Source organism: Pristiophorus japonicus, unplaced genomic scaffold (genome assembly GCF_044704955.1).
Source record: "Pristiophorus japonicus isolate sPriJap1 unplaced genomic scaffold, sPriJap1.hap1 HAP1_SCAFFOLD_43, whole genome shotgun sequence".
NCBI lineage: Eukaryota > Metazoa > Chordata > Chondrichthyes > Pristiophoridae > Pristiophorus > Pristiophorus japonicus.
In genome coordinates this window covers 2,694,992-2,719,537 of record NW_027254201.1, presented here as the reverse complement: position 1 = coordinate 2,719,537, position 24,546 = coordinate 2,694,992, and the positions used below count along the sequence as shown (strand labels likewise).

The 24,546-nt window shown below is 45.3% G+C and overlaps 1 protein-coding gene across 1 annotated transcript; it reads left to right on the top strand.

Annotated features, from left to right (window-relative positions):
* The first annotated feature begins 4,306 nt into the window (after nucleotides 1–4,306).
* On the top strand, nucleotides 4,307–10,247 carry LOC139251643 (probable G-protein coupled receptor 139). Its single transcript, XM_070873250.1, has 2 exons — nucleotides 4,307–4,370; nucleotides 9,337–10,247. The coding sequence occupies exons 1-2, from the start codon at nucleotides 4,307–4,309 to the stop codon at nucleotides 10,245–10,247; spliced, it is 975 nt and encodes a 324-aa protein (XP_070729351.1).
* Nucleotides 10,248–24,546: the final 14,299 nt, after the last annotated feature.

Below are 24,546 nucleotides of genomic sequence, written 5' to 3'. Positions count from 1 at the left end.
TTCAACGGCTGTATTAGTTTGAGGGACTTCATTAGTTTGATGGACTGTATTAGCATGAGGGTCTGTATTAGTTTGAGGGAATGTATTAATTTGACGGGCTGGATTAGTTTCAGTGACTGCATTAGTTTGAGGGACTGTATTAGTTTTAGGGACTGTATTAGATACAGGGTCTGTATTAGTTTGAGCGACTGTATTAGTTTGAGGGTCTGTATTAGTTTGAGGGACTGTATTAGTTGGAGGAGCTGTATGAGTTTCTGGGTCCGTAATAGTTTGAGGTACTGTATTGGTTTGTGGTGCTGTTTCAGTTTGAAGAACTGTATTAAATTGATGGTCTGTATTAGTTTGTGGGACTACATTAGATTGAGGCTCTGTATTAGTTTGAGGGACTGTATTGGTTTTTGGGACTGTTTTATACTGAGGGTATGTATTAGTTTGAGGGACTGTATTAGTTTTAGGCACTGTATTAGATTGAGGGTCTGTATTAGTTTGAGGGACTGTATTAGATTGAGGGTCTGTATTAGTTTTATGGACTGTATTGGTTTTTGGGTCTGTGTTAGCTTGAGGGTATGTATTCGTTTGAGGGACTGTATTAGGTTGTGGGACTGTATTCTTTTCGGGGGCTGTATTAGGTCCAGGGTGTGTATTAGTTTGAAGGTCTGTATTACTTTGAGGGAATGTATTAGTTGGAGGGTCTATATTAGCTTGAGGATCTGTAATAGTTTGGAGCACTGTATTAGATTGAGGGTCTGTATTAGTTTGAGGGAATGTATTAGTTTGAGTGGCTGTATTAGTTTGAGGGACTGTATTAGATTGAGGGTCTGTATTAGTTTGAGGGGCTGTATTACATTTGAGGGGCTGTATTAGTTTGAAGATCTGTATCAGTTTGAGGGAATGTATTAGTTGGAGGGTCTATATTAGCTTGGAGGACTGAATTAGATTGAGGGCCTGTATTCGTTTGAGGGGCTGTACTAGTTTGAGGGGGTGTATTAGTTTGAGGGCTGTATTCGTTTGAAGGGCTGTATTAGATTGAGAATCTGTATTAGTTTGAAGGTCTGTATTAGTTTGAGGGACTGTGTTAGATTGAGGCTCTGTATTCGTTAAAGGGGCTGCATTAGTTTGAGGGGCTGTATTAGTTTGAGGGCTGCATTAGTTTGAGGGACTGTATTAGTTTGAAGGTCTGTATTAGTTGGAGGGGCTCTATTAGTTTCAGGGTCCGTATTAGTTTGAGGGACAGTATTGGTTTGAGCGGCTGTATAAGTTTGAAGGACTGTATTAGATTGAGGGTCTGTATTAGTTTGAGGGACTGTATTAGATTGAGGGACTGTATTAGTTTGAGGGTCTGTATTAGTTTGAGGGACTGTATTGGTTTGAGGGGCTGTATAAGTTTGCAGGACTGTATTAGATTGGGGGTCTGTATTAGTTTGAGGGACTGTATTAATTGGAGGTGCCTTATTAGATTCAGGGTCCGTATTTGTTTCAGGGATTGTATTGGTTTGAGGGGCTGTACTAGCTTGAGGGGCAGTATTAGTTTGAGAATCTCTATTAGTTTGAGGTTCTCTTTTAGTTTGAGGAAATATATTAATTTGAGATCCTTGAAAAGTTTTTATTCTTGTCTTATTTTAACCAGCTGTATTTGTCCTTGGTCCGCTATAGGCATTAAGACATCTATTAAAATGAGATTCTTTATTAATTTGAGTGGCTATATTAGCTTGAGGGTCTGTATCAGTTTGAGAGACTGTATTTGTTTGACGGGCTGGATTAGTTTCAGGGACTGCATTAGTTTGAGGGACTGTATTAGTTTGTGGGGCTGTATTCGTTTGATGGACTGTATTAGCTTGAGAGTCTGTATTAGTTTGAGGGACTGTATTAGTTTACCGGGCTGTATTAGTTTCAGGGACTGCATTAGTTTGAGTGAATGTATTAGTTTGAGGGACTGTATTAGTTTGATGGACTATTAAGGGACTGTATTAGCTTGAGGGACTTTATTAGATTCAGTTTCTGTATTAGTTTAAGGGACTGCATTAGTTTGAGTGGCTGTATTAGTTTGATGGACTGTATTTGATTGAGGGTCTGTATTGTTTGAGGGGCTGTATTAGTTTGAGTGGCTGCATTCGTTTGAAAGTCTGTATTAGTTTGAGGAACTGTATTAGTTGGAGGGGCTCTGTTAGTTTCTGGGTCCGTATTAGTTTGAGGGTCTGTATTACTTTGAGAACTGTATTTAATTGAGGGTCTGTAATAGTTTGAGGGACTGTATTGGTTTTTGGGACTGTATTAGATTGAGGTTATGCCTTTGTTTGAGGGACTGCATTAATTTTAGGCACTGTATTATATTGAGGGTCTGTATTAGTTTAAGAGCCTCTATTAGGTTGAGGGATTGTATTAGTTTGAGGGACTGTATTTGTTTTCGGGGCTGTATTAGTTTGAGGGAATGTATTTGTTTAGGGAATATATTGGTTTGATGGACTGTGTTAGTTTGAGGGTCTGTATTAGTTTGAGGGGCTGTACTAGTTAGAGGGTCTGTATTAGTTTGAGGGGCTGTATTAGTTTGAGGGACTGTATTAGTTTGAGGGGCTGTATTAGTTTCTGGAATGCACTTGTTTGAGGGAATGTATTAGTTTGAGGGAATGTATTAATTTGAGAGACTGTATTAGTTTCAGGGGTTGTATTAGTTTGAGGGACTGTATTAATTTGAGGGGCTGCATTAGTTTGAGGTTTTTTATCAGTTTGAGTTTCTGTATTCGTTTGAGTTTCTCTATTAGTTTGGGTAACTCTAATATTTTTAGTTTCTCTATTAATTTGAGTTCCTCTAATAGTTTGAGGGAGTATATTAATTTGATGGGCTGTGTTAGGTTAAGTTTTTCTATTAGTCTGATGTGCTATCTTTGATTCGGATGTCTTATTTTGACGTTTTGTATTCGTTTCATGTTTTTTATTACTTTGAGGGACTGTATTAGTTTGAGTTTCTCTATTTGTTTGAATATTTGTATTATTTCAGCCTCCCTATTAGTTTAAGGTTCTCTATTAGTTCGAGTGGATTATTTTGAGGGCCCCTATTATTTTTTAAAGATTAGTTTCAGCTTCTCTCTGAGTTGACTTTTCAATATTAGTGTGAGTTTCGCGAATAGTTTCGAGTCTCTGTTAGTTTGAGGGTCTGTATTAGTTTTAGTTTCTTTATTATGTTGAGAGTCCATGTTATTTTGAGGTTCTCTATAGATTTATTAAAAATTAGTTTGATATTCTTTACTGGTTTGAGGTTCTCTATTTCTTCGAGGTTCTCTTTTAGTTTGATGTTATTTTTAGTTTGAGGGAATGTATTAGTTTTAGTTTTAGTTTGAGGTACCGTGTAATTTTAAAGGATTGTTTTAGTTTGAGGTTCTATTGATTAGAGGGGCTGTCCTAGTTGGAGGTTCTCTATTAGTTTGATGTACTGTATTATTTTGAGTGTCTGTATGATGAGAAGCGCTGTATTAGTTTGCATTGTTTTTGCTGTCTGAGTTTGTGGTGCTGTATTATTTTTAGGTAATCTGCGAGTATGAAGCACCGCCTGTGTATGAGGAGCTGTATGGGTATGAGAGGCTTAATTAATATGAGGGCCTGTATTAGTTTGAGGACTATCATAGACATTTCCCAGTTTAATTGTTTAACTGGATTTCCGTAGTTAAAGAGATCAGCCACTTCCTCGCCCGCAGTAGAAGATCCTTGAGTAGGACATTCTAACATTTGTAATTGAAGTACTAAATGCATGCATTTATAAGGGCAGCCACGACCCCCATTCTGGTACAGCAGCCCTGAGAGAGAAACTCTAACATTGGGAATGTAATTACTGAATATCGACAGTGAAAGACGTCACCCACATCACAGAGTGCAGTCGAACAGCCCTGAGAGTTAAACTCTAACATTGGGAATGTAATTACTGAATGGCCATAGCAGAGTGAAGGACATCACCCGAAACAATATGCGATCTCCAGTTTGGCCTGATGTTTTTTGAAACAACAATCCAATTGTTGGGAGAATACAGCTGTAAAATTTCATGAGTTAATTAACATGAGCAAAACTGTCCAGTCTTTGGGGTTTCCAATTTGAATCTCAGCAGTAATTATATTCGTTCACAACAGGGACTTAAATCGGCTGTCGTAATCTGTTTGTTCAAGTTTTAAAAATAACTATTTTGATCGATGTTGCAACATGAATGTCCCCGTGGAGAGCCCGCAGGATATAACTTAAAGGCACTGGAAATGTACCGCATCAGAGTATAATTGCGGGAGATTGCCTGCAGCACAAAGGGGCTCATCGCTTCACACAGAAAATGCTTCAAATTGAAATTGCCAAGAAAATATGCTACACTTTCATTGCCGTCATTGGTGTTCCTGGTAAGTGACTAAAGCCATTGAAGTTGTTCAAATCTGTCTTTGAGCTGGTGTCTGGTTTTGCTCTCTGACTGATAATGTTACATCCTTGTCTAATGGTCACCGGTATAGACACCTGATCGGTGAATTCATTCCGTTCAATCAAATGGCATGAATAACCACTACGGTTTTATTCAATTTCTCCATCTGATCATAAACTTGTGTGTTTAACCAACAGGCTGATTTTATTATCAAGCTATTTTCTTTCGTGGAATATTGTGTACTTTTCAATCAGTCCTTAATCCGCACAACTATCTGAGAGAAGGTATTAGAAGGAATGCCTGTCACTGTATGATTTACTGAGTGTGGGTCACTACCCGGCGTGGAACATGATACCACAGTGATCATTTATTAATGGGAGTGCCTGTCACTGTACGATGTCCTGAGTGTGTATCACTAACAGGTGTGGAACACCGTGCCCGAGTGACCATGTGTTACTGGGAGTGTGTCTCACTGTAAGATATACTGAGAATTGGTCCCTAACCAGTGTGGAACACGGTTCACAAGTTACCATGTATTATTGGGAATGTCCGGCTCTGTAGGATACACTGAGCGTGGGTCAATTCCCGGCGTGGAACATCATACTCCACTGATCATCTATTACTGAGGGTGTCTGTCACTGTAGGATATACTGAGCGTGGGTCACTAACTGGTGTGGATCACCGTACCCCAGTGACCATGTATTACTGCGAGTGTATTTCACTGTAGGATGTACTAAGTGTGGTCCACTTACCGGTGTGGATCACCGTACCCCAGTGACCATTTATTACTGGGCGTGTGTGTCACTGTAATCTGTGCTCAGTGTGGGTAACTAACCAGAGTGGAACACTGTACCCCAGTGACAATGTATTAATGGGAGTGTCTGTCACTGTAAGCTGTGCTCAGTGTGGGTAACTAACCAGAGTGGAACAGTGTATCCCATTGACCATGTATTACTGGGAGTGTCTGTCATTGTAAGATGTACTCAGTGTGGGTCACTATTTCTTGTACTTCCGCTTCTGAGGCGTACCATCTGAATCGAGGATGCTTCGAATCCACACGACAAATTAGTTCCCTGACTGCTGAAAAGTCCAATGCATGACCTACGTTCTCTGTCGCAGGTGGGGCAGACAATGGTGGAACGAACGGGAGTGTTGTGTGCCTGGGTTCCTGCGCGCTCCTTCCGCGATCTGCGCCTGGCTTCAGCTTGCTCTGGGCAATAAGACTCGATGTGCTCTGCACCATGCGGATGCTTTTTCTCCACTTTGGGCTGGTTTGGGTCAGGTATTGCTAGGTGTAGGTGGACACGTTACAATTATTCAAGGTGGTTTTGAGTGTGTCATTGTGAGTTTCCTCTGCCCTCTGGTGGCTCGTTTGCAATAACGAATCACCGAGTAGAGCGTTGGATTTTTGAATCTCATGTCAGGCACACCGACGATGTGGCCGGCCAATAGAGCTGATCGACTGTGGTTAATGCTTCGATGCTGGGGATGTTGCCCTGACCGAGAACACTGACGTTGGTGCAATACTCCGGCCAATTAATTTAGAGGAAATTGCGGAGGCAGCGTTGGTACTTCTCCAGTGCTTTGAGGTGCCTGCTGTAAATATTCCATGTCTCTGATGCATATATGAGAACTGGTATCACTCCTGCCTTGTGGACCATGAGTTTGGTCCGGGGTTTGTGGTCCTGGTCTTCAATCACTTGCTTCCTCAGGCGTCCGAAGGCAGTACTGGCACACTGAAGGCTGTTTTGGACTTTGGCATCAAAGTCAGCCCTTGTTGAGAGTAGGCTCCGGAGGTTTGGAACATAGTGCACATTGTACAGTGTTTAGCCCAGTAAACCAGAGCTCCCCTGAAACTCGCAACGGATGGCGAGTTTACCTGCGCCTATCGCCGCTGATACATTCTGAGTGCCCAAATGACAATTTAATTCACTCGCCATTCACACTGGAAGTCCTCTCGTCCTCACCGGCTTAGGTCTGGGATTGAAAACGCTTGCAGGTTGCTGATCCTGATCCTGACCCCAGTGCACAGCCCCTGCTGAAAGTACAAGTGCTGGAAATCTGGTCTGAACAATGTTCCATCCCCACACTCCACTGGTGTCGATATGGGACTTCGGATGGTTCATAGTTATGCGGCCTTTTCTTGGGATACGGGGGAATCTTCGATGTTGCTATTCTACTCCTGTTTTCTTTTTCACATATTTTTCAGGTACAGTGATGACTGTGGTCGCGCAATATCCTTTTCTAGCCATGAACTGGAAAATGTCCTGACTCGCACAAAGTCAGGATCACGCATCACCTCACGCCTATGCTTTCTGACCGACATTGGTTCCCATTTAAAGAACGCCACGATTTAGAAAATTATCATCCTTGTTTACAAATCTGTCCATGGCATTGCACCTCCCTACCCCTGTACTAATTTTTTAGCCTCGCAACCACTCAAGATATCTCCAGACTTCAGATTCTGCCCTCTCGAACATCCCTCATTATACTGCTCAACTATCAGTGGCCTTACGTTCAGCTGTTTGGACCCTAAACTCTGGAAGCCCATCCCTAAACCTCTCCGCTTATCTAACCATCTTTCCAATTTAAAGACGCTCCTTAAAATCACCCTTTTTTACCAAGCTTTTGGTCATATGCCTTTAATTTGTTCTTTATGTATCGGTGTCATAGGTATCTGTGTTGTCCTGTTAACATTGCTTTGAAGAGCCCTGGTTCATTTAACTACGTTAAAGGCGCGATATAAATAAAGGTTTTTAGTATTATTAATAATAATAGTTATTATTAATATTAATATTATTCATAATAGTAATACAAATAATGAAGTAGTCATCCTTGCGTCTAATGTACGCCCCTCCCTATCCTTCACATACTCCCTCTGTCACTTCCCTTCCCTTCCTCGACATCTCTAAGTCCCTTTCCGAGGATAGGTTCTCTACCAATATCTACGATAATCGGGCCGAATCCAACAGCTATCTTGATTATATGACCTCTCACCCAGCTTGCTGGAAGGACTTTATTACATTCTCCGAGTGTTGCTGCCTGCGATCCATCTGTTCCGATGATGCCACCTCCCACACCAGTGCTTCCAACCTGTCTTCCTTTTTCTGAGTTGATGATACCCGTCCTCTGTGGTGGACAGGGTCCTCGACAGTGACAATCCAATTTCCCGCATTTATCCTCAGCCGAGGATTCCCCACCACTGTGTGGAAAAAGCCAACCGCAGTGTCAATCCAATTTGCTGCATTCATTTCATCGCTCCTGATACTCCCTGCTCGAACCATGACAGGCTCCCCATGTCCTCACCTTCCACTCAAACAACCCCCACATTCAAAAGATCATCCTCTGCCATGTCTGTCCATTCCTTCTTTTCTCACCACCAATTACATCCCCGTTCAACATTCCCAATGGATCGGTCAATTCACAACAACCTGGGCCACTCCTGAATCGCCCCCAACATGTATCCCCTTCCACCGGACCATGCTATGCAAACCCTGGGAGATGCAACACCTTCCCTTTCACCTCCATTCGTTCCATCGTCCAGGGCCTTCAAACTTAAACAGTAATAGACTTTTATTTCCTCCAATGTAGTATACTGTATTCGTTGTTCACGATGCAGTTTCCTGTCGGTTGGGGAGGATTAAACAGAGATTGCGTGATTATATTCCTGAACGTCTCCATTCTGACCGCAAACGTGTCTCTCTCGCTCCCTCTGTCTCACACTCCCCCGATCTCTTGCCCCTTCAATTCTACATCCCTCTCCCAGTCTGACATCTCCACCTTCGACCTTCTAAAATGTTTCCCTTTGTAACTCAATGGGGAACAGCACCACATGTTTCCATTATCCATTTATTGCAACTCGGCCATAAAACTGAGATGAAACTTTTCAGATCATTACGACCGCTCCCGTTTCCTCAGACTGGATGTGCTGGTAAAGAAGGATGTCTTCAGTAGAGCCACTGGGAGTGGAGGAGGTGTGCGCTCATGCTTGGGATCACCTCTCGATACAAGGCAGGCGGGCCGCTCGGCACTCCTTGGATCTACTGACCTTTCCCCTCACATTCGCGTGCCATGGGAGCCTTCTGATCTTTGCCAGATTTACCTTGCACACCACCGTCCTACCGCCCCACTCTGTAATCCTGCTCAATCCACTTACATTTCCTCTTCATTCATTTCCTGTTCCTTTAGTTGTCCCATTTGTCTTACACCATCATCCCTTTTGTCGTTGAATCACTCCTGCCCACGATCCCATCAAAGACATTCAACTTTGTGCTTTCCTCCTCCGACCACAACTTTCTCTGCCTCTGCCATTGCCTCAAAACTGTTCATCTCTCGCGGACTCCAGTATTGAAGAAAGGTGATCACTGAAACGTTAACTCTGTTTCTCTCTCCACAGATGCTGCCTGACATACTGAGTGTTTTTAGCTTACTCTGTATTTTATCAGATTTACAACCGTTTGTCTGGGGGTAGTCTAAGCAGGAGGAGAGAGAGGGAGAGCGTGTGGGGCCTTGGGGAAGGAACACCTGCAGCTCCTGGCCCACAACCAGGGCCGTGAAGGCACTTCCATTGTCCCCGAAGCTGTCCTCGGCTCATTTTAGCTGCCGTGTATCCCGAGGCCTGGGAAACACAGCCAACCACAGTTCCCGTAAAATAAGTTAAACTCATAAAGTAGTTTAAACCAGAAGCTGCCAGCCGCATTAATACATTTATATTGCCCACTCGCCCGCTGGGAAGGCTCGGCTTCCCTCCCACTGCCCTGTCTCTGCTAAACTTGGAAGCAGCGGGTTGGAGGTAGATTGGGTTGGGTGATATAATCTATATGTTAACCCCTGAGACGATGTCCACCCGGCTGTTTTTGTGCTAAATCACAGGCCTTGCTGTCTGGGCTCAGTCACCGACAATGTGTGATCAATAATTGACGACCTCTTTTCTCTTCTGTTTATTACAGTGAATTTAGTGGCGATTGTGATCCTCTGCCGGGGAAAGTGCGGGCTGTCCACCTGCACCACTCGTTACCTGGTGGGCATGGCAGCAGCGGATCTACTGGTGGTCACCACTGGGGTCATACTGCGGCAGATCAGGCGGTATTATTTCCCGTGGTCTATCCTGGATATCACCCCTGTGTGTACTGTTATATATCTTCTGTCTTGTGTAGCCGCAGACTGTTCTGTCTGGTTCACCGTCACTTTCACCTTTGATCGATTTGTGGCCATTTGTTGGCAGAAGCTGAAAACCAAATATTGCACCGGGAGAACTGCGGCTGTGGTTCTGGCAACAAGCTGCATTCTGCTCTGTTCAAAAAACATTCCTCACTACTTTACAATTGAACCTGGATACATAATCGACAATGTTCCGTGGTACTGTTCCTTAATCCCAGCTTATCTTACTGAGCCCGGATGGCTGGGATTTGACTGGTTTGATACGGTTTTAACCCCACTGCTCCCATTCACTGTAATTTTGTTGCTCAACGCTCTGACAGTCAGACACATTTTAGTGGCCAGTCGAGTCCGTAAAGGACTGAGGGGTGAGAGCAAGCGGGGGAATGGCAGTGACCCAGAGATGGAGAGCAGGAGGAAGTCTGTAATTTTACTCCTCACCATATCCGGCAGCTTCATACTGCTGTGGCTGATAATTGTTATAGATTTCTTTTATTATAGCATTACAGGAATAAATCCCAGTGATTACAGTGATTCTTTATATCAATTTGCAGAGGTCGGATTTATGCTGCAGACTTTCAGTTGTTGTACAAACACATTTATTTACGGTGTGACCCAGTCCAAGTTCAGAGAGCAGTTGAAGAGCGCGGTGAAATATCCGGTTACCACAATTGTAAAATTAATTAATAAACAGCTCGACTGATCGCAGCCCAGAGGCGCGTCTCAGTGTTTGCAGTCCAGGAATGTAATATTTAGCAGCAGAATCCCTTCCATTGAATTACACCAGGAATGGCTGGTGATCTGATCATACACCCAGCGGCAGGGCAAGCACTGTGTGTCGGACACGGCAATACTTCTGATTGAAAATTCCCACATGGTCTTTTGGGAAAGTACCACACGAGCATTCTCTCTAAACTCTTCGGTAACGGTTCACTGCAGCAATTAATGCAGCTAGACATTGCATCTTCCAGAGTGAGAGGCTTGACAATAGGTAAGCAGGAAGGGCTGAGCTCGAGTTCAGTGGGTTATATTATATAGAACATGGAGCAGAGAATGAGGCTATTCGGCCCATACAGTGTGTGGTGGTGAGTATGCTCAGCACTAGATTAGAAAGCGAGAAACTGAATGAGGCAGAGGTGCAATGTATGATGTGTCAGACTGAGCAGGAGGTCCAGAGCATACACACTCCACACTTGCAGGGAGAAGAGGTCTTGCATCGATATACCAAGCACACCTGCCTTCGGAAACTGCGCTTTCACAAAGTGGTTATCACTGAAATTAAACATAAGAACATAAGAACATAAGATTTAGGAACAGGAGTAGGCCATCTAGCCCATCGAGCCTGCTCCGCCGTTCTACAAGATCATGGATAATCTGGCCGTGGACACAGTTCCACTTTCCGGCCCGCTCCCCATAACGCTTAAATCCTTTATTGGTTAAAGATCTATCTATCTGTGATATGAATACATTCAATGAGCTAGCCTCAACTGCTTCCTTGGGCAGAGAATTCCACAGATTCACAACGCTCTCGGAGAAGAAATTCCTGCTCAACTCTGATTTAAATTGGGTCCCCCGTATTTTGAGGCAGTGCCCCCTAGTTCTAGTCTCCCCGACCAGTGGAAACAACCTCGCTGCCTCTATCTTTTCTATCCCTTTCATTCTTTTAAATGTTTCTATAAGATCATCCCTCATCCTTCTGAACTCCAACGAGTAAAGACCCATCTACTCAATTTATCATCATAAGGTAACCGCCTCATCTCCGGAATCAGCCGAGTGAATCGTCTCTGCATCCCCTCCAAAGCTGGTATATCCTTCCTTAGTAAGGTGACGAAAACTGCATGCAGTACTCCAGGTGCGGCCTCACCAATACCCTGTACAGTTGCAGCAGGACCTCCCTGCTTTTGTTCTCCATCGCTCTCGCAATGAAGGCCAACATTTCATTCGCCTTCCCGATTACCTGCTGCACCTGCAAACTAACTTTTTGGGATTCATGCACAAGGACCCCCAGGTCCCTCTGCACCGCAGCATGTTGTAATCTTTCCCCATTCAAATAATATTCCCTTTTACTGTTTTTTTTTCCAAGGTGGATGACCTCTTAAATTTTCCAGACTTTGTATTCCATCTGCCAAACCTTAACCCATTCGCTTAACCTATCTAAATCTCTTTTCAGCCTCTCTGTGTCCTCTACACAACCCGCTTTCCCACTAATCTTTGTGGCATCTGCAAATTCTGTTACCCTACACTCTGTCCCCTTTTCCATTCATCTATGTATATTGTATTCGGGTCGTAATCTGACAGACCTCTTTCATGCCTGTTTCTGTTTTCGCGAATCAGTTGGACATGCCTCTGCCCTCCCTGTCTCGATATCCGATTCCCAGTGGGACATAGCCCACTCCTATCTGTTTCTGTATTCTCTGTGAATATTCTACCTGTAATTATAGGGTGGAGCCCTATTGTTATGGATTCCACTCCAGAGGATATAGTTTTCCTCCAACTAGCCCGTCGAATGCCTAATTTGTTTTAGCAATTTCAAGTGAATCGAGATCGAATTCTAAAGTCACGTGAACGCGAGGGAAGCTAATGCAGTTCTTTAAATCCAGCAGCATTATGTTGAATCCCCCACGGCCAATATGTTCTATTTTCCGCTTTAGTCGGTGTGCCATTATTTTTGCAACCACCGACGATAAGCTGTCTGTTCGACAGTGTACTGGGCATGTTCTATCTCCTTTCTTAAATATGGTAATACTTTAGCTATCTGGCTGTGTTCAGGCTGTACACGTTATACTAACGAAATGTATGTGACAGTGCCTCTGCGATCTCTACTTTAAATTGGTTTAAATTGTGCAAATGTAATCCCACCGGAGCCGGGTTTTATTCTCTTTGAGTTTGCTTAGTTTATTTAATCATTCTCTACTTTTTATTTTAAATGCAATTAACTCCTTACTAATCTCATCGTCTAATATTATGTTCACCTGCTCTGTTGCCCTGATAATTAACGAAGCAAAGCATTTACTTAATATTTCTGCCACCTCTCTATCACTGCCTGTGGTATTATGCTGTCCAGTCCTCTGTGGTCATAGTCCCATTCCAGCCTTCCTTTTTAATTGATGTATCTGTAAAACATTTGCATATTTTCTTCTTTGTTCCTTGATAATTTAAGATCAGAGTTGCTCTGTGCATTTGTAATAGGTTTTGACTTCATTCCTGCTCGATCCATATTCTCCCTTATCATGCTGACTACCACTGTCCATGGAATTAGTGCATGCCTCTATCCTTAAACGAATTTTTTTCTGTATATCTTTATTCATCATTAGAGTTCAGTTTGTTCTTGTTTTTAGCAGAATATGTATTTTCCCGAATTCTGCTGCACACTGTTTCAAATGTTTCCCTTTGCTATTTTTGACATGTGTTTCCTATATTGTTGGTCATTTTATTTCCCCATGTTCTATTCACAAAACCAACTTCTCGTCAATCAATTAAACTGGTATTCGTCACACTTAAGTCCATTACAATTATGAGCTGACTGCATATTCTATTATTATTGCATAGATGTATCCCAACTTTTAGTTATATTAACTGCTCTGCTTTATTCCGTATTACAACATTCAATAGCGAACCCTTCCTTGTTGGTCTCCTTATCGATTAGGTTCGAAAGGATTCATGTACGCATCGTGGGAACTCCATTCCCTCATCCTCTTCCCTACCTCTTCTGTCCAATTAATATCGCAGTAGTTGAAATTTCACGTGATTATTATTCCATATCTTTCTACTCATTTCCCTGTGGAATAACCCGAACCGTGTGTTTGATCCTTTGGGTTGGATTTTACACTTTTGTGGAAAATACGCGTAAGTAGGCGTAATTTCCGGCGTGGGCGTCAACAGAGTGTTTTCAGATCGTGGGATAATCGCCTATTCTCAAAGTCCTTAAACCTCCATTTTTGTGGTTAACACACAAAAATGGGCGTTATTTCAGGCGTGGGCGTTAACAAAGTGTTTTCAGATAGCCGGCTTCTCGTCCATTCTCAAAAAACCCTTGTTTCCTTTTAAGAAAATGTGCGTGACAGCCGGCGAATTAAATTTTTTTTGACCTTCTGTGTAAAGATTGGCCGTCCTTCGCAACGGCATGGCAACGCTAGCTTCCTGCGGTTCTGGAAGTCTAGGGTCATCGTAACATGAACGAAGAGACGTTAGGGTGTTGGGTGCTCTGAGGGACTGAAGGCGTGTCTGGGTGTCGTGTGACTACTTTGGGAGGAGGGAGGGAGAGTTTGGAGCTTCACAGCAAGTAGGGAAAGAAAAATTAGCAGCCACATTTTTGCCTCAATTTAGCCTACAATGGAGAGCCAGGAAGATGATTCACAGCACGCTTGCGACTCTGAAGCTAGAGAGAGCAATGAGTTGGGAGAGGGACACATTGGAGGCGCAAAAGAGCCCGGTGGTTCTGGACGAGGCAAATGCCTCGCTTCTGCAGGAGGTCCTATTACGCTGGGGTGATTTGACTTAGGGTGGGCATGGGAAGCCCATCCCAAAGGATATGGACTGAGATAACAGTGTTGGTGTCGCCGGCAACCAACAAGGTTTGTGAGCGCAACCATTGCCACAAACGATGGAACGACCTCGTGGGATGCAGAAGATTAAATAGCACATTGAATTAGATATACTTATGCATTTATAGAATTGGATTTGAAACAGCCATGAATGACTCTCATCAGGCGAGGAGGATGCTATGCGGCTGCAGAGTGACTTGGATTGTTTAGGTGAGTGGGCAAATTCATGGCAGATGAGGTGTAATGTTGATAATTGTGAGGTTATCCACTTTGGTGGTAAAAACAGAGTGACAGACTATTATCTGAATGGCGGCAGATTAGGAAAAGATAAGGTGCAACGAGACCAGGGTGTCATGGTCCATCAGTCATTGAAGGTTGGCATGCAGGTACAGCTGGCGGTGAAGAAAGCAAATGGCATGTTGGCCTTCATGGCGAGGGGATTTGAGTACAGGAGCAGGGAGCTGTTACTACAGGTGTACAGTGCCTCTATGAGGCCACACCTCGAGTATTTTGTACAGATTTGATCTCCTAAATTGAGGAAGGATATTCTTGCTATTGAGGGAGTGCAGCGTAGGTTCACCAGACTGATTCCCGGGATGGCGGGACTGACAGACCAAGAAAGATTGGACCAACTGGGCTTGTATTCACTCAAGTTCAGAAGAATGAGAGGGGATCTCGTAGAAATTTTTCAAATTCTGACGGGATTGGACAGATTAGATGCTGGAAGAATGTTCCCGATGTTGGGGAAGTCCATAATCAGGGATCACAGTGTAAGGATAAGGTGGTAATCCATTTAGGACCGAGATGCGGAGGAACTTCTTCACCCAGTGAGTGGTGAACATGCGGAATTCTCTATCACAGAAAGTTGTTGACGCCAATTCATGAAATATATTGAAAAAGGAGTTAGATGTAGACCTGACTACGAGGGAGATCAAGGGGTATGACGAGAAGCAGGAATGGGGTACTGAAGTTGCATGTTCAGCCATGAATTGACTGAATGGCGGAGCAGGCTCGAGGGCTGAATGGCCTCCTCCTACACCTATTTTCTATGTTTCTTTGTTTCTATGTTTCTATGTTTCAATATTTCTATCACATAAACTCTTTCACTTTTCTGGGAATGTTTTCCTCAAAGCCTGCGGTCACGGTGTGAATCGTCAGGAAGTGAATGATAATTATCATAATAAACCTGATTGCATCAGTTGGTAATGTGTTGTATCAGTCTCTGTGACAGGACTTAGCAAAGATATCACGCAACGTTCTCTTGCTTTGTCGTCCAGTCATCTTTTACTGACGAAGCTCTCGATGATTAGGTCCGTGCTGAGGTTAACGGGTGTGGAGGGCCACCAGCCCCCAGGGACATCACTGAGTTGGAGAGGCGTGTGTTTGCACTCGTGCGAAAGCACCCGCAAACAGTCACGGACGCATTTGCTGACCCTGTAGTGAGAAAAGCTTACGCCATTGCGTGATTTGAATTCAATGGAGGCCAAACACACTCATATCCGGACAATTACATATAATAAATGGTTTCGCAAATTGTCATCGAAATAATGATGGTGGAAAGAAAATTATTGCAATGCCAAAGTGTTGGTGGTCATGAAATCTGATGTCCGCGTTGACTTTGAGTGCGTTGGTGTTTTTGATGTGTATACGCTGTGTGTCGCACTGGACTCATGTTGCGAGCTGAGCACCCCCTTCCTCCTCTAAGAAACTCATTTGTTTATTCCAGCTCAGCCAACAGCATGGCCCCAGGCTAGACCACAGAGGGTTCAAGATGGGGGCGTGGGGCATGTGGCGTAGGGCGATTCGGCTATATCTGGTGCCGAGGAGCCCCGATTGTCGCCCGTCAATCCACTGAATCTGTTCTCCATGGATAAGAGGGCGCATATCAAGGAACATGCATCGCCACGGGCCAGAAGCCATTCCCCCACAAGGCCAGCTAGTGGTCCACCCGTCCTGCCCGCCTCCACTCTGGAGAAACCTTCCCCAAACTCCTCACCGCAAGGCACCCCGTTTGTCCCCCGGACGGCGCCGACATCGCGGAGGCCTCGTGGACGCGCCAAGTCTGTCCCAGGAGCAGCAACTGACAGCGACGAGAAGGTACAGTTGTCCAGGAGGACTGTAGACATTGGTGAGCAGCTCATCGAAGCATTGGGAGTGATGTCCCGACAGCTGGCCACAATGACCAACTCGGAAGGCGGAGATCCAGGATGCGATAGCCAGGAACATCTCTCTCGCCTTCTCTCTCTCTCGCTCTCTCTCACCTTCTCTCTCTTTCTCTCTCTCTCGCATTCTCTCCGGCTCTCTCTCTCTCACCTTCTCTCTCTCGCTCTCTCTCTCTCCCGCCTTCTCTTTCGCTCTCTCTCTCTCACTCTCTGTCTCTCTCTCTCGCTCTCTCTCACCTTCTCTCTCTCTCTCTCTCTTTCTCTCTCGCCTTCTCTCTCTCTCTCACTCTCGCCTTCTTTCCTTTTTCTTGCCTTCTCCCTCTCTATTCCTCTCTCTCTCCCTATCTCCCTTTCGCTCTATCTCTCCCTCCCTCTCTCTCTCTCTCTCTCGACTTCTCTCTCTCCACCCGTAGTTTCTGGACCCCCAATGCGAATGACGGATAGAGCCAGGACCAAGATGCTGCGTCTGCAGCAGAGAATGTTGCCCCTCGGCACGCCCCCAAACACGGACCCGTGCAACGACTGCATCTGCCTACATCCCCACCAATGAGGAACCGCCTGAGGAGCTCCTCGGTCACCCACCGTGGAGCGAGGAAGGGAATGGCTAGAGGTAGTGAGATGAAGGTTCTTGGGGGGGAGGAAAGTAAGCTGCATTTCAGCTGGTGATGGCTGCAAAATATCTCCATCTGGGTGAATGTAATTTGATGTATTGTATGGGGGCTGGGGACCCCCTCCTGATTTCCCTTTATATTCTGTGTTGCTAGAGAGGTTGATAATTTGTTTGCTGTCAATCGTGGAAAAAGAGGGGTCTGGGCTCGTGTTGGGTGTTATTGCAGTGACAATGATGATTTCAGACCAGTGTTGTTACAAAATGTATTTTCTTGCACGTAACCTTGAAGCGCTTTGCCTCACATAGATTCACCGTTAAACACTGCTGAGTAAACGTAAACCCCAGCAGTCCAGAGTTTGAAAATATATCTATTGCGATGTTCACATCAACTGAGTAGAACTCCAGAGTCAAAGCAAGCTCCGCTGAAGTTCAGGCAGCCTTTTGAATGTGAGAGCTGTGATTGTAAAAACGCCAGCCACACCGTTGGCGTTGTTTGAAAAATGTTGCACACTTTGTGGCCGTTTTTTTGGGCAAGCGATATTGTGCGCAGGATATGTGCAAGGTGGGGGAAACTTGGCCATTACTTTCCCCAAATATGCTCTTTACGAACGACAAAAGTGGCCCGGCGTTAATAGTGAACTTGAGCGTTAAATCCCTGTGGAAATAACGCTCGGGTGATATCATGGGCGTTGATTTTGCCCAATCTGTCCTAAAAAAGTGGGTGGGCTGTAATTTTTTGTCCCGGCAATTAAGCACATGGATAAAGTAACGAAATGCTCGGCGATAAGATTTTGAAAAATGCTACCTCAGTTTCCATTCTTTTTCCAATGAGCGAACTCTGGGCCGTTTTCGACATTTCAGCGGTAAAATGGGCGTTATTGATGCGCAAAATGTTTTTAACCTTCTGCTTTTTTGAAAACGGGCGTTACCGTGACTGATACCATATGAGCGTTAAAGTTAAATCTCTCTCATCTTATGCTGTAGACTGTCGCCGTGCTTAGCACTGGCATGGCAACTCTCGATTCCCACGATTCAGGAGCTCAGTACTCATTATGACTTGCGCAGTAGAGGACCTAACGAGTGAGGGTGTTGCGATTGAGTGGAGGCGTGTGTGGGTGGGGAGTCGTGGCTTTGGGAGGAAGGAGGGAGAGATTCGAGCTTTACAGCACATTGGGCAACAGAGTTAGACGTTACCGGCCAGATCTTTGCAAGAATTCCGCGACGATAATGGAGGGAGAACATAAGAACATAAGAATTAGGAACAGGAGCAGGCCATCTCGCCCCTCGAGCCTGTTCTGCAACTCAACAAATTCATGGCTGAGTGGAGGAGTCAAGCCAGCATGCTGTGGAAACTCACGCTGTTGAGCGTGGTGAGCTGGGAGATGAGGAAATGAAGCACGAAACGACCTCCTGACATGTTGTTCTGTTGCATGTTACAGAAGAAGCTATCGACAATGAGGTCCGAGGAGCGGCCAACTGATGGGGGGCCACCAGTCACCAGCGACATCCCTGCCACGGAGTAGCGGGCGATCATACCCGTGGGGAGGAACAGCCGGAGAGCCACGTAGGCATCTGCAGAGCCTGAAGTGATGGGACGTGAGCCAAGAATACACCATTGCATGATATAATTTAATTGATGCCACACGCACCCATATCCGAGCAATAATACATGACCGTTGGTTTCAAACATCGTCCTACAAATAATGCAGGCCTAGTGAGAATCGTTGCAATACAAACAGTTGATGAGCAAGACAACAGAGACCAGAAGCTGGGTACGTGGGCCCTGACTCGGTGCATGAACGTGCATCTTGTGTGGAGGATGACCGATTCTCGCCAGTCGATCTGCTTGGACTCTTGTGGATGGATGGGAGTGTGGACTTCCAGGAGCCTGCATCGCCATGATCGAGAAGGCTTTCTCCTCCAAGGACATCTAGTGTTCCTCCCACATCTCTTTCGTGCACGTTGCAGGTCTCGTCCACGACAGTCAGATGAGAGCGGAGAGATGGTACAGTTCTCAACGATGACTGCAGACATCGGTGACCATCTCCTCGATGCATTGGGGGCATATCCCTACAGCTGGCCAGAGTCTCCGGCACCATCAATGAGTACGTTCCATGGATGGCCGAGGCCCTTGAGACGATAGCCGGGCACATTGCTGGCACAGGCCTCACACTGGTCCCGGAGCGCAACACTCCACCCCAACTTTCGGCACCCCTCCCAGTCCCAATGACACAAGAACGTCAGCAGAAAGATCCTGCTTCTGGACACGAGAATATTCCCACATCGTTACGCTCTGCTCCTGTACCCTTTTAATCATCGCCTCATCCTTCATCCCTCCAAATGAGGCGTCACCTAAGGTCCTCCTCAACAAGGCGGCTTGGAGCGAGGAGGGAAAGAGGTAGAGATGGGGAGGAATTTGAAACATAGAAATTAGGTGCAGGAGTTGATCATTCGACCCTTCGAGCCTGCACCACCTTTCAATGAGTTCCTCGCTGAACATGCAACTTCAGTACCCTATTCCTGCTTTCTCGCCATTCTCCTTGATTTCCCCCGAGTAGTAAGGACTAGATCTAACTCATTTTTGAATATATTTAGTGAATTGGCTTCAACAACTTTCTGTGGTAGAGAATTCCACAGGTGCACCACTCTCTGGTGAAGAATGTTCTCCTCATCTCGGTCCTAAATGGCCTCACCCTTATCCTTAGCCTCTGACCCTGGTTCTGGACTTCTCCAACATCGGAAACATTCTTCCTGCATCTAACCTGTCTAAACCCTTCAGAATTTTAAAAGTATCTATGACATCCCCTCTCATTCTTCTGAACTTCAGTGAATACAAGCCCAGTTGATCCAGTCTTTCTTCATATGTCAGTCCCGCCATCCCGGGAATCAGTCTGGTGAACCTTCGCTGCATTCGCTCAATAGCAAGAATGTCCTTCCTCCAGTTAGGAGACCAAAACTGTGCACAATATTCCAAGTGTGGCCTCGCCAAGGCCCTGTACAACTGTAATAACACCTCCTGCCTCTGTACTCAAATCCCCTCGCTATGAAGGCCAACATACCATTTGATTTCTTAAACAGCTGCTGTACCTGCATGGCAACCTTCAATGACTGATCTACCATGACACCCAGGTCTCGTTGCACCTTCTCTTTTCCTAACCTGTCACCATTCAGATAATAGTCTGTCTCTCTGTTTTTCCCATCAAAGTGGATAACCTCACAGTTATCCACATACTACTTCATCTGCCCTGAACTTGCCCAATCATCTAACCTGTCCAAGTCAATCTGCAGCCTAAAAACATACTCCTCGCAGCTCACACTGCCACCAACTTCGTGTCATCCTCAAATTTGGAGATAGTACATTTAATCCCCTCGTCAAAATCATTAATATACAGTGTAAACAGCTGGGGCCCCAGCACAGAACCTTGCAGTACCCCACTGGTCACTGCCTGCCATTCCAAAAATTACCCATTTACTCCTAATCTTTGCTAGCTGTCCGCCAACCAGTTCTCAACCCACGTGAGCACACAACACCCAATCAAATGTGTTTTAACTTTGCACATTACTCTCTTGTATGGGACCTTGTCGAAAGCCTTTTGAAAGTCCAAATACACCACCTCAACTGGTTCTCTCTTGTCCACTCTACAGGAAACATCCTCAAAAAAATCAAGATTTGTCAAGCATTATTTCCCTTTCACAAATCCATGCTGACTTGGGGACATCATGTCACCTCTTTCCAAATGCGCTGCTATAACATCCTTAATAATTGATTCCATCATTTTACCCACCACCGATGTCAGGCTGACCGGTCTATAATTCCCTGTTTTCTCTCCCCCTCCATTTTTAAAAAGTGGAATTACATTGTCTACCCTCCACTCCATAGGAACTGATCCAGAGTCTATGGAATGTTGGAAAATGACTGTCAATGCATCCGCTATTTCCAAGGCCAACTCCGTAAGTACTCTTGCAGACCATCAGGCCCTGGAGATCTATCGGCCTTCAACACCATCAATTTCCCCAACACAATTTCCCGACTAATAAGAATTTCCCTCAGTTCATCCTTCTTACTAGACCCTCTGACCCCTTTTATATCCGGAAGGTTGTTTGCGTCCTCCTTAGTGAATACCGAACCAAAGTACTTGTTCAATTGGTCTGCCATTTCTTTGTTCCCCGTTATGACTTTCCCTGATTCTGAGAAGAGGAGGGTGGATGGGAAGGGAGTTGCATGTCGGCAGATGATGTTTCTATTATATCCCCATCAGGGTGTGTACAATCTGTTGTAAGGTATGGATGGAGGGGGAGGATGTCACCCTCCTGCTTTATGTTGCTGTTGTGTGTTGCTGCACATGGTGCCCATTTGAGTGATGTGAATGGATTAAAAATTGCGTTTGGGTTCAGCAGTTGTTGCCAATGATACGTATAATTTCACAACAATGCTCTTGTTAAATGAGTTTTGATTGAACATAACCGTGTTGTGCATTGACTCACAGAGCTGCACCGTTAAACACTGGTGATTTCTTTGCACTAAAAGTTACGAGTAAACTTCACTCCAATTATCCTTAATTTTAACCAGCACCAACTTGATGCCCAGCATTGATGTCTGAGATGCACACATGCACAGCAGTGTGTCAGCTTTGTAAATCTTCGCAACGTTCTTTCAGGCAAATCGCTCAATTGTGAGTTGCTGACGTTAACAGTCCTGCAGCTATGTACTCACCAAGGGCCCTTTCGTGCGTTCTGAACGGAGCGGTGGGCACGGTTTAATAGTCAGCCTTATTGTCTGGCCCGAATTCAGCGTCCAACCCCTCGTCCTTCTCTTCATCTCTCTCCTCATAAATACCAATAATCACATCTGGCAATCCTTGCCCCCTCCTGATCGCCAGGTTGTGCAGCATGCCGACGACAACTTTAACTACCTGATCAGGGTTGTCGTGAAGCTCCACTCCTGGTGGTGAACTCATATATACCGCTGCATCAGCACACAAATTGTTTTCTGGATCACTTGAGTGTGTCTCTGTGGCTGTCGTTGTACCGCTTTTCTGTCTCTTTGTGGGTGTCACACAGCGTGTCATCAGCCAGTTCACAAGTACACACCGTTTGTCACCAAGCGTCCAGCATTGGACTTGTGGCTGACATGTGACCATGTCAGACAAAGCGTTCTCACGTGGGATTTGAGCCTCCTCGAAGCTGCCTCGGATATTTGGCATGCACCACAATAATGAACTGTTTGTGTTCGTCAACTGGTTGGAACTTCAGGGAGTGTAATCTATTTTAATTTACGAAAACGCTGTGGATCCTGAGAAGATGCCCGCATTGCGCCCTGCATCCTTGGGAACTTAGCAATGATGTCGAATTCTGCAGCGCTGTTTGTCTGGACCTCCGTGGTCAATGGGAGGGTAATTAATTCAATCCTACGCACCTAGGCGGCCTCCGTGAAATGTCTAACGCAGCATTATGTTGCATGGTGAAACAGAGGACAAATGTCAACCAGGGTGGCCTAAAAAATGCCGGATGCGTAAAACAACACCGCAGCGGAGATCTTGACTTCAATGGTCACTGACGTCCTGAATGTGCTGGCAGGCTGCAGATGGGGCCTGATGAGCTGCCAGATTTCCGTGAGCACCACTTTTTGGAAGCACAGTCTGTGAAAGCAGGTGTCCTTGGAAACGTTGATGTAACAGCGATTCTAGATGTAAGGGTGGCGTGTGTGCCGTCTGGACCTACTATTGAATCTGGCATATCGTACATTGGGCACAAAATTCTGTGCAACCGATGTCGTGCAGCATGTGCGTAGTTAACAGGCTGCGTAAATGGCTGGCCCCATTGAAATAAAAGTGTAATGCCGATTGGTCAGAAGAAATTCATTTCTGGTCGAAAAGCCAACAACAGTTTGAACCAATCGTGCAGGGTGCGAAAAATGTCGTCCAGATGGTGAACTCACCTGAGGATAAGTCCAGAGTCAATCCAATCTGCCAGCGACGTTGATGCAGCCTTTTCAATGAAGCGACTTGTGAGATGAAAAAGTGCCGTTCACACCACTGTATTTGGTCAGAACAGTTCCACTTTTTCAGAGCGCTATTTTGGGCGAGCAATATTGTGGGCGAGATTTGTTTGAGGTATTGAAAATGAAGCTGGGCTATGTCCTGGGCAATAGTTTCGTCAAAATTGATGTTTACAACAAAAAAAGTGGGAGGGCGTGATTATTGAAGCTGGCATTTAATGTCACGCCAAAATTAGCGCTGGGCGGAATTATCGGCGCTAATTTCCCACATTCAGATGATTCCATCCCATAAAGTGGGTGGGTGGTAAACATTTTTTCACAGCGTTTCGCTCATTTGGAAATTAACGCTCGGCGATATGTTATCAACAAATGGCCGTTTCTTTACATTTTGTGCCAAAATGGGCAACATATAGCCGTTACACGTCATTTCAGCGTTAAAATGGACGATAAGAGGGCGTTATGTATGCCAAGTTAGTGCAAAATCTTGTCGAATCTATGTAACAAGTGTCCCTTTGTACAGTGTGTGTCTCACATTGAAGTTTCAGACATTGTAACAAATGTCGCTTTGTAGCCAGTGCAATGTCGAGCAGGCAGAGCAGCAGTGTTGGGAGAATTGCAAAAAGACCAAAACGCGGGGAGCAGCCGGTGGGAAGTCGAGGCGGCAGAGCGGCATCGTCGGCAGGCCTACAAAAGGCCAGTCGGTGAGGGTGCTGCAGAGTGAGAAGGCAAAACAGAGGTAGAAAGAAATCGTAGGGTGACATCACAGCCAAGGGATTAAGTGATTGGCTGGAAATTAATGAGTAGTTTTTCTTTTCTTTTCCTTATCAGTAGGTATCCTTTCTCATTGTTGTAGCCTGCTTAAGTAAATATAAGGGTTAAACACGGCAGGAGAGCTCGGGCACGTGTCATGCTCCTCCTGTGCTATGTGGTAAGGCAGGGACGCTCCCAGTGTCCCTGACGACTAAATGTGCAGTACGTGTATACCCCTGCAACACCTGACAGACAGCATTGCGGCACTGGAGCTGCGGGTGGATTTACTCTGGAGCATCCGCGACATGTGTTATTGCATAAAAGGTGAGAACTGGATATGGGGAAAAAAAACAAGTAATTGCTTTTGAGAAAGCCAGAAACATTTTATGATCCAACAAGCTGCTTGTATTGTATAACCCATGTAAAAGACTTGTGCTAGCATGTGATGCATCGTCATACGGAGTCGGGTGTGTATTATAACAAGCTAACATTGCGGGAAGTTGCAACCTGTCGCCTATGCCTCCAGGAGCTTGTCTTAGGCCGAGAGGGCCTGCAGCATGATGGAAAAAGAGGTTGAGGATGTCGTGAATAATACGTTGAGTGAGTTGGACACACCACAGGGTAATGGGTACACAGCCAGAAAGGAGATGGGTGACCAACAGGAAAGCGGTGGAAGGAAGGTAGTGCAGGGGTCCCCTGTGGTCATCCCCCTGCAAAGCAGATGCACCGTTTTGGGTACTGTTGAGGGGTTTGACTCTTCAGGGGAGAACAGCTGCAGCCAGGTTCATGGCATCGTGGGTGGCTCTGCTGCACAGGAGTGCTGGAATAAATCGGAGAGCTATATAGGTCGGGGATTCTATTGTAAGGGGGATCGACATAAGTTTCTGCGGCCGCAGTCAGTACTTCAGGTTGGTATGTTGCCCCCCTGGTGCAGGGGA

Bases quoted from the DNA above. Each gene is read 5' to 3' on its own strand.
- LOC139251643 (XM_070873250.1), top strand. From the start codon at position 4,307: ATGCTTCAAATTGAAATTGCCAAGAAAATATGCTACACTTTCATTGCC. The intron at 4,371-9,336 runs GTAAGTGACTAA...TGTTTATTACAG, and splicing joins TGCCGTCATTGGTGTTCCTG to TGAATTTAGTGGCGATTGTG.